The sequence below is a fragment of the Rhipicephalus microplus genome, chromosome 4 (genome assembly GCF_043290135.1).
Source record: "Rhipicephalus microplus isolate Deutch F79 chromosome 4, USDA_Rmic, whole genome shotgun sequence".
Taxonomy (NCBI): Eukaryota; Metazoa; Arthropoda; class Arachnida; order Ixodida; family Ixodidae; genus Rhipicephalus; species Rhipicephalus microplus.
Window position 1 is genome coordinate 202083741 of NC_134703.1, and position 11852 is coordinate 202095592.

The following is an 11852-nucleotide window of genomic DNA, read 5'->3' on the forward strand; positions in this document are numbered from 1 at the left end:
AACAATGAGGGCAGTGACCGGTTCGGTGGTTACACAGGTGTATTTTCGCAGCACGTGAGATTAGCGTTGTCAAGGCTTGTTCGTGACTTCACAGAACGCTTGTAGACGCATGTGCTCTCCTTATCCAGAAAAAAAAAGCTTTCTGGCATGTCCTTGGAATTGGCACACTCTTACCGCGTTGTCATGTCGTTGCTTTCGCTCTGTATCAGCAGAAACGTGTTGTGCTGAACAGTGAAGTTTTCGCACCGCAGCCACTTGGATCTTTGCTTGAGTCGAACACAGTGGCTTTGAAGGAATTGTGATTTAAAATCGCTCATTCTAGTGAAGTATTTTTTGTTGAGTTGCCGGATTGCATCAATCTCGTAGTTATTTGTAGCTGTTTTATGGCTACCAATCTCGAGATGTGGAAGTTGTCGCAGTGGACGCGACTAGTCTGTAGCAACGCAGCTTATGCGAAGTACTTAAGTGGGCGCTATAGCCCCAGTAGAATTCATTTTTCGCGTGCTATCGGACCTTGAATCGTCTATCCCTGCTTCGTTATTTTTTTGAACACTTGGACAATTATATTAATTCTGGAGCATTTTACTTGAAACCACGCTAAATATTTGAAGAAAGAAAAGGGAAAGTGAGTGAGAAATTGAAACAGAAATAAATTGCCAGGAAATTGACATATCATAGAATATTAAACTAAAGACAAGAAATTACAAGAAGATAAAAAGGAAAGGAAAAGAACTGAAGAGGTTGACCAGCTCCGCACTTCTCTCCCCGCCAGTGCGAAGCTGCGCATGCTTTGCTTTTTCACCACTGTTGAATTTTCGATAGCCTAGATGCTTGCTTGCGAAGAAATCAAAATTATTAGTTGGAAAAAGAATTACTAAACCAAACTGCATATGTTTCTGATGCACTTTGTGTATTTTTATCTACTCTTTGACACACCTACTCCTACCACGTCCAAACTACCCAGGCAGCAATATCTGTGACTAGGTAACTTTTTTTTTTGTAAACCTCATTCTTGGCTCGATATTATTTAAGGCAGACGAAATAACAGGACAAGAAGAGAACACTACGAACGCCTATACCAAATAACCCAGCTTTCATTCTTGCGAAAATAATGCCACACGTGTTCCTTTGTAGGATTTGTGTGCCCGGCCCATTGCATGTGTAGATACTGCCGTGCGCTATCCGCGCCAGAATGTTTGTGAGCATTTTAGTCTTCTAATCTTCTATTATGCTTGAACCCGCGAATACCAACGGCTGAGTTTATTCTCCATCAAACGCGGCCGCCAGCCATAAGGCTCCAATGTTTGTGAACTCACGTATAAAGTTGACGTGCCTTGCCGGTCATCACTTCATTGGCGACCGACGCTCTTGGCATGAATATGAGTATGCAGCGCGTATTGCTTGCTGTGTGTGAGCTTCCGTTTCACGGTGACGAGTTGGACCAAATAAAGGCATCGTTGGCGCCGAGTTGAAAACGCCGACAGCTCCCATCGTCCACGTGACGAACCCGTGACGTCTGGCGGAGGTGCTTCCCGGCCCATGTAGTGTACCGAACACCTCCCTCTAGCCAAGCCAACACCGTCAAGAAATCACCGACGCCAACGCCAAGCGAGGTATCTAGCCACATTTCAGGTCTTTAATTGAAGTGACCCAGAAGACCAAAGCCACGACTATAACAGCGTTCACGATGACAGCCCTTCTGTCTACACTCATGGTAGTCGTGCTACAACAACCCGGGAAGCACACAACCTTCCGAGGATTGTCGTTCGAAGATTCGCAAAGCTGGCTGAAGATTTACGACCACGTGGCCGTCTCAAAGCCAGGAGCAGTGAAAACAAGCTACGACACGTCTACTTTTTCTTAGAAGACACAGCTAGAACATGCTCGAAAGCCAAGAGCGAGCATTCACATTATGGGATGTTTTTCGCACGAAGTTCCTGGCAACATTCACCCATGTTGTCTTCAAAGAGGGGGCTGAGGCTGTGCTTGAAACGTTCGTACAGCTGCCCGACGAAAATGAGGCCCTGCTCACGGAGGAAATGATCAGGCTGTTCCGCCATGCAGATTCAGCCACGCCGGAAGGCAGTAACGTTCGCTTCTTCATGCGCAGAATCAAACAGTAGCTTTTGGCGGGGCTAATTCGGAACCCATCGAACAACATCGAAGTATTCTTCTCTGAAACCACGATGAATTAGAAGACGGTAGAAATGCGCACCCAGTCATGCAATTGCTGCCCGACTCAAGACAGGGCTTCAAGCCATTGAGTTCGCAGACTGTGTGAGACAAGCAGAGCGATCATGCAGGAAGAGGTGCCTAAATTGCTGCCTGACGTCGTACGCTAGAAAATCCAGCAATCACTCAGCGTTCCTCAGCTCGCAGAGCCACATCCGCACACTATGAGCTATGCTGCTGCTTTCCACGGCCCTGCTCCTCCTCCCCGCAATCCCCAAGACGCCACTCCACCACAGTGCTTTCGCCATACACCACCACCGCCACCACCGATGCTATGCCAGCAACCAGCAATACACGCTGAGGAAAACTAATGTTTGGCGCGCCCTTCAAAACCACCCGCTCTGCCACTACTGTGGGGAGTTCGGGTACAACGTACTGTCACTGCTAGTACGAACAGATAAGTGTACGGGGTTGCGACATCAACATGCCATATCCACAACCGGGTGAACGATCACACATCACCGACTACCTCGGGGGAGCGCATCGGACATCCCGACTAACTACCAATCGCCGTTGCCACGCTGCTACACCTCAACGCATCGCAAGCAGTATGCGGCTGATCTCCGAGCCCTTACCCAGAAAGTAACCCCCGAATGCAGAGATGTTACTTGACTCGTACTTGCCTCGCTCTTGACTCAAGGCAGTCTTGCCGCTCGCCATAAATCGTTCTCGAACTTGCGGACGACTTGAAGGCGACTTGGCTCGGTCGAAGTCAGGACAAGTTTCAAGTCAGCTGCGGGGATAGCTTAAAAGCGACTTCATGCGTTATTCCAACATAGCCACCTCTCGAATGGATGTCGCGCGGAGGGTGGCGGCTTTTGAGTTTGCTTGCCTCGCCATAGGCGTAGCATTTTCTGAGGCGCACTGCCTGCCGAAGATTCTTGGACCCTCTTTACGTGACCGAGGAAATCCGATGGAGTTCTACGACGAGGAACAATTCCACGCTCGATACAGACTCACGGAGAACGCCGTGCGGCAGCTGCTGGATATGTTGCCGCTCCGTGAAAGTGGGGACAACCGAGCACAGCCTGTGCCTCCAGTGTTACTGCTACTGATGGCTTTCGGGTTTTACGGCGCTGGCACATTCCAAACAGTCACCGGGAATCTCGTCCGCATTCCGTAGTCGACAGTTTGCCGTGCAGTAGGAAAAGTTACGCTACTTATCGCAAAGCACCTGTGCGCAATGCTGGTGCGCTTTCCGCAGTCGGCAGCACTTTCTATAGTTATGCGGGACTTTTATGAAGTGGCTGAGTTCCCTGGTGTTACAGGTTGTGTCGACTACACACACGTGCGTATTAATAGCTTCGGTGGGGACGATGCCGAAGTGTTCCACAACCGCAAAGGCCATTTCTGTTTTTTTCCTAAACACGATGACAATTTCCGCCTCTTTCAGTACAAAATTGACTCAGCGCTGTGTCTGTGTGCCTCGTCTATCCTTTCATTCCGTCTAGGGTGCTGTTTCTCGCTCAAAAAGGCATCGCTTGTAGTACAACGCTACGTCAAATTCCGCACATATAAAAAAGAGGTGACCCTATCATGGGTTTGTTTATCCGCTTCACCATCATGCAGCGAGACACTGCTGCACTCCGCGAAACAGAATTCTGCTGAGGGCGATGTCCTGACACCCGCTTTTTCTCTTGTTTACCAAGCTCAACGAACGGATACGAATCACATTTGTTCCCAGAACTTGTTTTTTTTGTCATATATAACTGCGACCTAGCCCACTACAGGCATGCACACAGGTGAACAGAAAGGCAAATACCATGAAAATCGCGTCATCTAGTGAGCCAGGTCAGCACACATGCCATGGCGTTCGATTGAAAAAAAAAAACGACGGAAGAACCCAACGCGATGCTTGTTTTGCCTCCAAACAAGCAACCATGGAGAAACACCTCGCAATTGGGCGGCCACTAAAACCAGCGGGCAACAAACGCTTTACAGAAGCAACACTGCGCATCGCTGTGGCGGCAGGCACCACGTGCCGCTCGTTAGCCGTAAAATGGCAAGAATATGCTTGTGGCCCTTCGTTTTTGTAGTTATTTTAAAATGTATGGTCTTTTTTTGATGTAATGCATGCCTCACGCGAACAACTTCATTATTACCCTCGTTAGCAGGCGAGCAGCGAGTTTCTGCTTTGAAGCTCGTTCTTGACTTGACCAAGCAAAACAGCCCGAGCATCTATGAAACGCGAAGGCTGACTTGGGCGTTTTGAAGTCCGCTGCTTTCTTCACGCCGACTTGCTCAAGTTAAGGTGAAGTCGCGAGCCAAGTAACATCTCTGCATTCGGGGGTAAGGGTGGCAATATATGGAAGTGCGGTCGCTGTACGATGAACTACCGGAGGTCCTTCGCCAGCGACGAAGATGCTATGACGAAACCTGAAGAACCCACCGTAACCTGAACGCAGCTCCGACCTTGAAACTTTGCGACCAGAAGAAAGACTTCATGACGCCATATTGAAGCAGCGTTACAAATCATCGTAACCGTGTTCCGACGCCACGACTCAACCGCAATGTCATGCGATGAACTTATGACCTCGAAGTTCTCATTGATGGCCACAGAGTCACCGTTCTCGTCGATACTAGCGCCGACTATTCCTTCATTAGTTGGATGTTAGCCACTAAAGTGAAGAAAGATAGGGCTGCATGGAAAAACAACAAATTTTGGACTCCTGATGGTCACCTAGTAACGCTGACAAGAATCTGAACAGCCAGACTCTGTCGCGATTGTCTCCGGACTGCTTGCAGCTGAGATGTATTGACCAAGAGACAGGAACGGAAGAGCGCGGAGGCAAGAAAACACACTTTACCAAACAATGACGAAAAAGTCGAACAAAAACAAACACTTGCGAACACTCAAAATCATCTCAATACCAAAACACGGACACAATCAAACAAAAACCGGCTGTAATCGAGTTTAGGTCCGTTTCTAGCCCTAGCCAGTATGTAGCCAATATGGCATCTTGGTAATCAAACGTTCTTACAGTTCACCACGTCGACTCTTTGCCCTTGCTGTGTGGACGGTTAGTCAAGTCCGTCATTCTCGTTATCCTTAAACTCCCAAGGTCACCGTTGGTTGCTTCCACCCAACAAGCCATTTGTCCTCATCACCCGGTGTCCTAGTTGTCTCCGTCGTCGTCGGCTCAGCCTGATTAGCCCTGAACTCGTCAGTGGCCGCCGTTCCATGCTACTAGACCAAACTGTAACGGCGCACTACGATGCGCGTTGTGTGGACTGCTACTCTCCTGGCACGACCTGCAAGAGCTGTTGGCCCACGGAGAACTACTGTGAAAAGGTGCGGCGATTCCGGATAGCCTCACTCTCGTCTCCCGAAGCCAACGGCCACTCCCCGGGCCTGTCCCAACGACAGCCTTTAGAACCAAGTGGCTACTGCTTCCTTCCAGGTAGCGACGCTAACTTCTCTGATCTTCGCAGCTTGGAGCCCCACCGAAAAGTGTTCTTTCATATAATGTGATTTCCCACTACAGGTTGGGTCACGCGCCATAAGCTTTCCTCCAACCTATCCTTCATATGGACGAGGCGGGTATGCACGCCATCGTGGCCTCGCGCACCATTCCTGCATTGCACCTTTCGGCACGTGCCTCGTGCTATTTTACTCATAAGAGTGTCCATTGACACCTGTATGTACCCCACAACCTTCGTAGTTCTACAGTGTTGCTCATGAGAGGTCATCTTTAGTATGAATTTCTTGGACCATCGTGGGGCAGTCATCGATTAGCTATCTAAGTCGACAAAGATATCCGCAAAAAAGCGCTACCACTGCACACGCTGTCAGGAAATCACGCCTTGAATGTGCTAGAAGACCAAGTCACCATTCCCCCTGGCTCCACCATCAGCATTTCTGTTAGCACTCCCAAATCAGTACACTTCGAAGCCGTCGATGAAGGCCATCAGCATTTCTTGGTCAACTACAATATTTGCGTCTCAAGAGAAATCGCCGTATTTCGTGGGGGGAGAGCAACAGTGGTGCTCAAGAATTTCAACAAGAAGTGCAAGCCCGCAAGCCCGCAAGCAAGCAAACGATGGTCGCTTACGTCAAGGAAATTGTGGAAACCACCAATGCTTAAATCGTCAATGATTCTACTCCAACATACCAAGCTCCTCAACCAACTTTCAACGTCAACCTGAGCCTTCCAAAGTGCAAGCGATACGAAATCAAAATCCTGCTTCAAGGACTGCTTTTCGTCGTGACCTAGAATTCGCCAGACGCCAGCCGCCAAACATCATATTATAACAGAGTAAATGCTAGACCACTTAGTCAGAGCCCGTACGGACTTTCAAAGTGAGAGCGCGAGGCTGTAAAAATACAAGTCGACAAAATGCTACGCGACGATGGTATTTAGCCATACAAGAGTCCGTGGGCATTTCCAGTGGTGTTAGTGAAGAAGAATGAAACACTGCACTTCTGCATCGACTCTCGCCGGCTCAACAAGATCACAAAAAAGGACGTGTACGCCCTCCTACGCAGAGGCGACGTCCTGGATCGAATCAACTGTACGTAGTGCTTTTCATCTATGGACATCAAGACAGTTTCAGTTTTATTGAACTAGTAGAAATAATGAAATCGATGAGGCAGACTGAGCAAAGACTGCTTTCATAAAACCAGATGGCCTAGGCCGCTTGAGTTCAAGGTCATGGCTCCATATTGGCCTATGGTCAGCCCCACATTAATTTAACGCATTATGAATCAGCACTGGTTGGCATGAAGCATACTTACCCTATGTACTTGGATGAAGTAGTTGTGTTTCTTCCAATATCTATGAAATCCTCCGGAGCCATGAAGCTGTCCTCAAATCAATTAAGATCTCTGGACTCACCCTGAAACCAAATAAGTGCCACTTTGCATACTAGGGACTCTTGTTTTTACTCCATGTGGTTAGCAAGTCCGGAGTAAACTCTGATCCACAGAAGACAGCCGCCTTCGTCTCATTCCTACCACTCACCGACAAGAATGCCGTACATCGATTTCTTGGCATGTGCGCCTGTTACAGGCGTTTTGTAAGAAACTTCTCCCATATTGTCAAACCACTTACTAAGCTTACCAGGACCGATGTCGAGTTCACTTAGTAAATACCGTAAGAGGAAGCATTTCAAAATATAAAACAACGCCTGCAGACGCTCCCGTTACGTGTGCATTTGGACGAATACGCTGAAACAAAACTACACACCGGCACAAGCAGCGTAGGACCTGACGCTGTACTTGTACAGAGGACTGACGGACTAAAGAGGGTCGTAAGTGTTGTAGCCGGCGAGCAAGGCGACGCTGGACTCAGTTGGTGGCGAAGGTTTAATGTGATAAGCAAGCGGCTCGCATGCCAATATAAGTACAGGCACATGACGTAGCCTGTGACGTCAGTACGGCGCGTCATACGTTGGCTACTACATCTCTTCCCCCTTTATTTAGCAGCATAGCCAAAACGTTCGGGAGGCTTTCGAATTCTTGTGCTTCGTCGCAATTCAGGTGGCGCGACGTTTTCTTGGGAGCTGGCGTCAGGCGCCTGCTGTGATGGCAGTTCCGTCACGCTGGCTCGGTCAGGTGGCAGAAGTCGTTACTCTGGTGCAGGCCCGTCCGGCGGCGATGCGGTGTTGCTGTCGCTTTGTGACGGAGTGAAACCCGGCTGTGCCATGCGGGTTTGCTCAGGAATCCACACGCTTCTGGGAAGAGGAGCAAGGCATGTGTTAGGAACAATATCGTCCGCATGCAGAAAGCGCTCGTGGTCTTCGATTCAGACTATGTATGTTCCTTTGCTAACTCGTCGCACAACTGTTCCTTCCAACCAACGTGGATCACTCGGTCGGTTTCCTCGCACACGAACGTTGTCGCCAACCTCGAACTCCCTCCATGAAGTATGGGTTTCCTGACCCTGTCTTCGAGCTATATTTGCTTCGGCACGTTTCGCTAGCTCCGGATGCAAGATGCTCAGCCTCGTGTGTGGCTTCCATGAGAGAAACAGTTCGGCTGGCGTCTTACCGGTCGTCGAACATGGTGTGTTTCGGTAGGTGAACAGGAACTGGTCTACCCGATGTTGCATCGTCCGAGTCACTCCCGTGTTCTGCTCGTCCCGTAGCTGTTTGATGAAGCTTCGCTTGACGGTCTGGACAAGCCTCTCCGCCACGCCATTTGAAGCTGGGTGGTAAGGTGGTGTCTTGGTGTGCTGCACTGCATTGGAGTTGAGAAAATTTGTGAATTCAGCAGACACAAAATGCGGCCCATTGTCAGTCACAATTCTCTCGGGAAGCCAAAATGCAGCAAAAACAGTGCGGAGTTTTTCAACTGTTGCCTGTGCTGTAGTGGACTTCATGTGCAGAACATCCACCCACTTGGAGTGCGCATCGACAAGCACTAAAAACCAGTCGTTCTTGTAGTAGGCAAAATCCAGGTGAACTCTCTACCACCTGCGGGTTGGCCATCCCCACGATAACATCGGCACGTGGGGCGCAGAGTTCTGCGTTAGTTGGCAAGTTGAACAACCTCTTACAGTTTCTTCAATGCGGTCGCACAACTTTGGCCACCACACATGGCTTCTTGATAGCATTTTCATGCGAGTGATGCCTGGATGCCCTTCATGCAAAAGCGATAAGACTTCAGATTTTACCGCTTCAGGTATAACAACCCGAGTTCCCCATGTTATGCAACCACAGTCTACCGACAGTTCGTCTTTCCGCGAGAAGAATGGGGCTACGTTGTCTTCTGACACGTACGATGGCCATCCATTCAAAACATACATCAGCACCTTAGACAAAACTGGGTCTTTTTGGGTTTCGTCACTGATCCCTTTCGCAGATAGTGGTACGGCTTCTACTGCTGAAAAAAAGTGAACGTAGTCGCTTTCGTCGGTGTCGTTCGGAAGCGGTAATCACGATAACGCGTCCGCGTTTGCTACTTGGGCTCCCTTTCTGTACACCTATTTGTAGCGATATGCCGCTAGCACTAGCATCCAGCGCTGCATGCGTGATGCTGCCATTTGCTGAATTCGCTTTGTTTGACCCAGCAGTCCCTCCAGGGGAAGGTGATCGGAATAAATGGTGAATTCACGGCCGTAAAGATACTCGTGAAACCGTTTGATTCCGAAAAGCACCGCCAACGCTTCCTTTTTTATGTGTGCGTAGCCACTTTCGGCCTTGCTCAAAGTGCGTGACGCATAAGCCATCGGCCTTTCTTCCCCGTTCACGACATGAAACAACACTGCGCCAACCCCGTAAAGAGAGGCGTCGCAGACTAATCCAAGAGGCTTCTTTGGGTCATAGGATGTTAGCACGCTCGCTTGCGTAAGGAGGCTCTTACTCTCCGCTAAGGCTTTTTCTTCTTTTGCAGACCAGACCCACTTCTTATCCTTCTGAAGCAGTGCATGCAAAGGCTTTAGCCTCGAAGACATGTTTGGCATGAACTTGGAGTAAAAAGTCATCATGCCGAGGTACGCTTTAAGCTCACCGATGTTCTTAGGTGTGGGTGCTTCCCTTATGGCTTCAACCTTCTCGACGCACGGGTGCACACCATTTTCGTCAATGATATGCCCAAGATATTTGACAGCATTCAAGAAAAACTTGCATTTTTCCTTTCTCACTTTTACACCGTGGTCCCTGAAACCCTGCAGGACTGCTTCCACCCGGGCCAGGCATTCGGTATGCGATGCTCCCGTGATGACGACATCGTCGAGGTAGCATACCACTCCCGGTAGTCCTTTCAACAGCTCGTTCATGATTGCCTGGAAAACTGCAGGTGCACTTGAGATTCCGTACGGCATTCGAACATACTGGAACAACCCCATGTGAGAGTCTATAGTCAGCAAGGGTCGCGAGTCAGGGTGCACCTCGACTTGCTGAGATGCCGTCGAAAGGTCCAGAAGGGTGAAAACCTTGCCCCCAGCCAGTGTCGTGAACAAATCCTCCACCGCGGGCAGTGGGTAATGGTCGGTCTTCACACATGGATTCACCGTCAATTTATAGTCTCCACACAATCGTACTGTGCCGTCTGGCTTGTGAACAGCTACCAGCGGCGTGGCCCAGTCGCTGCGGGTTACGGGCACCAGTACGCCCTATTTTTGCAAGTTGCCTAGCTCATGCTCGACAGGTTCACGAATGGCATACGGCACAGACCGCGCCTTGCAAAAGACTGGCATGCTTCCTTCCTTAAGCACCAGTTTTGCTTGGTAACCCTTCATCAACCCTAAACCAGGTGAAAAAACGCTGGCATACCTTGACAGGATGCTGTCGACAGACGGTTGTGCGTGCACCTCGTGAATGCTGTTTAGGTCCATTCCGAGGTTCGCAATCCAGTCGCGGCCTAGGAGTGCTGGCTTCTCTCCTGGTACCACGATGATTGGCAGGACTTTCCGCTGTCCCTTATAATCGACCAAAACCTCCGCTTGGCCTTTCACTTGTAGCGTCGCTCCGCCGTAAGTCTTGAGCTTCATCTCGCACTTCGCAAGCTGCGACGGCTGCTTTAGCTGACGGTAAACGCATTCCGGAACGAGTGCTACGGCTGCGCCCGTATCTACTTGCATCTTCACAAGCTGGCCGGCTATCTGTACTTCAACTTCATATGGTTGTTCCGTGCCCACCAGATACACACCGTGCAGCAGCAGATCTGTGCCTCCGCTCGCTTCGTCACTCACATTGTGGACGGTGCCAGGCGCCGGTTGCTTGCATCTGCACATGCGCGCCAAATGTCCCACGCGCTTGCAAAGATGGCATTTGAATTTACGATAACGGCAGCAACGGGCGTCATGCTCTTGACCGCATCGATAGCAGCTTTGCATTGAACTGTTCTTCGGCTTGCTGGCAAACTCCGGTTCCTTCCCCGTCTTCTTTAGAGCGTGAATGTCAGCATCCGTATTCGCAGTTGGTCGGAATCCCCTCGACTCCCGCTCCGCTAGCCCAACGCTCTTAGCAAAAACGCAGGCCGATTGGAACGTCAGTTCCTTCCTCTTCAGTAAACCCGTCTGAATGGTGGAATTCCGTAACCCAGCGACGAACCGGTCCCGTAAAGCATCGTCGAGAAACGTACCGTAGTTGCACTTGGCTGCCATGTGCTTCAGCGTGATTGCAAATGCCGCGACGGACTCCCCTTCTCCTTGGTACCTCCTGTTAAATTTGAAACGCTCCGCAATGACTTGACTTGAAGGCTCGTAGTGGCCACTCAGCACTTTCACTAAGTCCTCGAACGTCTTCTCTTCAGGTTTTGCAGGTAGAAGAAGGTCCTTGAGCGTCTTGTACGCTTTCTTTCTTATGGCAGAGATGAAGGCTGACTTTTTAAGTTCTTCGTCTTGTACGCCGGCTACTTTGCAATAGTGCCCAAATCGTTCTACATACGATGCAAAATCTTCGTCTCCTTCTTCTATGAAGGTGTCAAATTCCCACATCTTCGCCATACCTTGCCTTTCGCCTTCCAGCTGTCGTTGCTCACAGGATCCGCCCCCGTCGTTCGGTGCAGCCTATCCCATCCTCGTTGCCATCTGTTGTAGCCGGTGAGCAAGGCGACGGTGGACTCAGTTGGTGGCGAAGGTTTAATGTGGTAAGCAAGCGGCCCGCATGCCAATATAAGTACAGCCACATGACGTAGCCTGTGACGTCAGTACGGCGCGTCATACGTCGGCTACTAC

General features: G+C 49.9%; 1 protein-coding gene across 1 annotated transcript; it reads right to left on the bottom strand.

The window, feature by feature from the left end:
• Positions 1–10861: 10861 nt before the first annotated feature.
• Positions 10862–11612, bottom strand: LOC142814470 (uncharacterized). The gene is made up of 2 exons (XM_075893232.1): positions 11258–11612; positions 10862–10899 (listed from the first exon to the last, which is right to left on the bottom strand). The coding sequence occupies exons 1-2, from the start codon at positions 11610–11612 to the stop codon at positions 10862–10864; spliced, it is 393 nt and encodes a 130-aa protein (XP_075749347.1).
• Between the last annotated feature and the right edge of the window lie 240 nt (positions 11613–11852).

Excerpts from the sequence above, each read along its gene's own strand:
- LOC142814470 (XM_075893232.1), bottom strand. The coding sequence starts at position 11,612 with ATGTGGGAATTTGACACCTTCATAGAAGAAGGAGACGAAGATTTTGCA. Across the intron at positions 10,900-11,257 it reads GGCAGCCAAGTGCAACTACG|ATGCAAGCAACCGGCGCCTG; the intron begins GTACGTTTCTCG and ends GCGCATGTGCAG.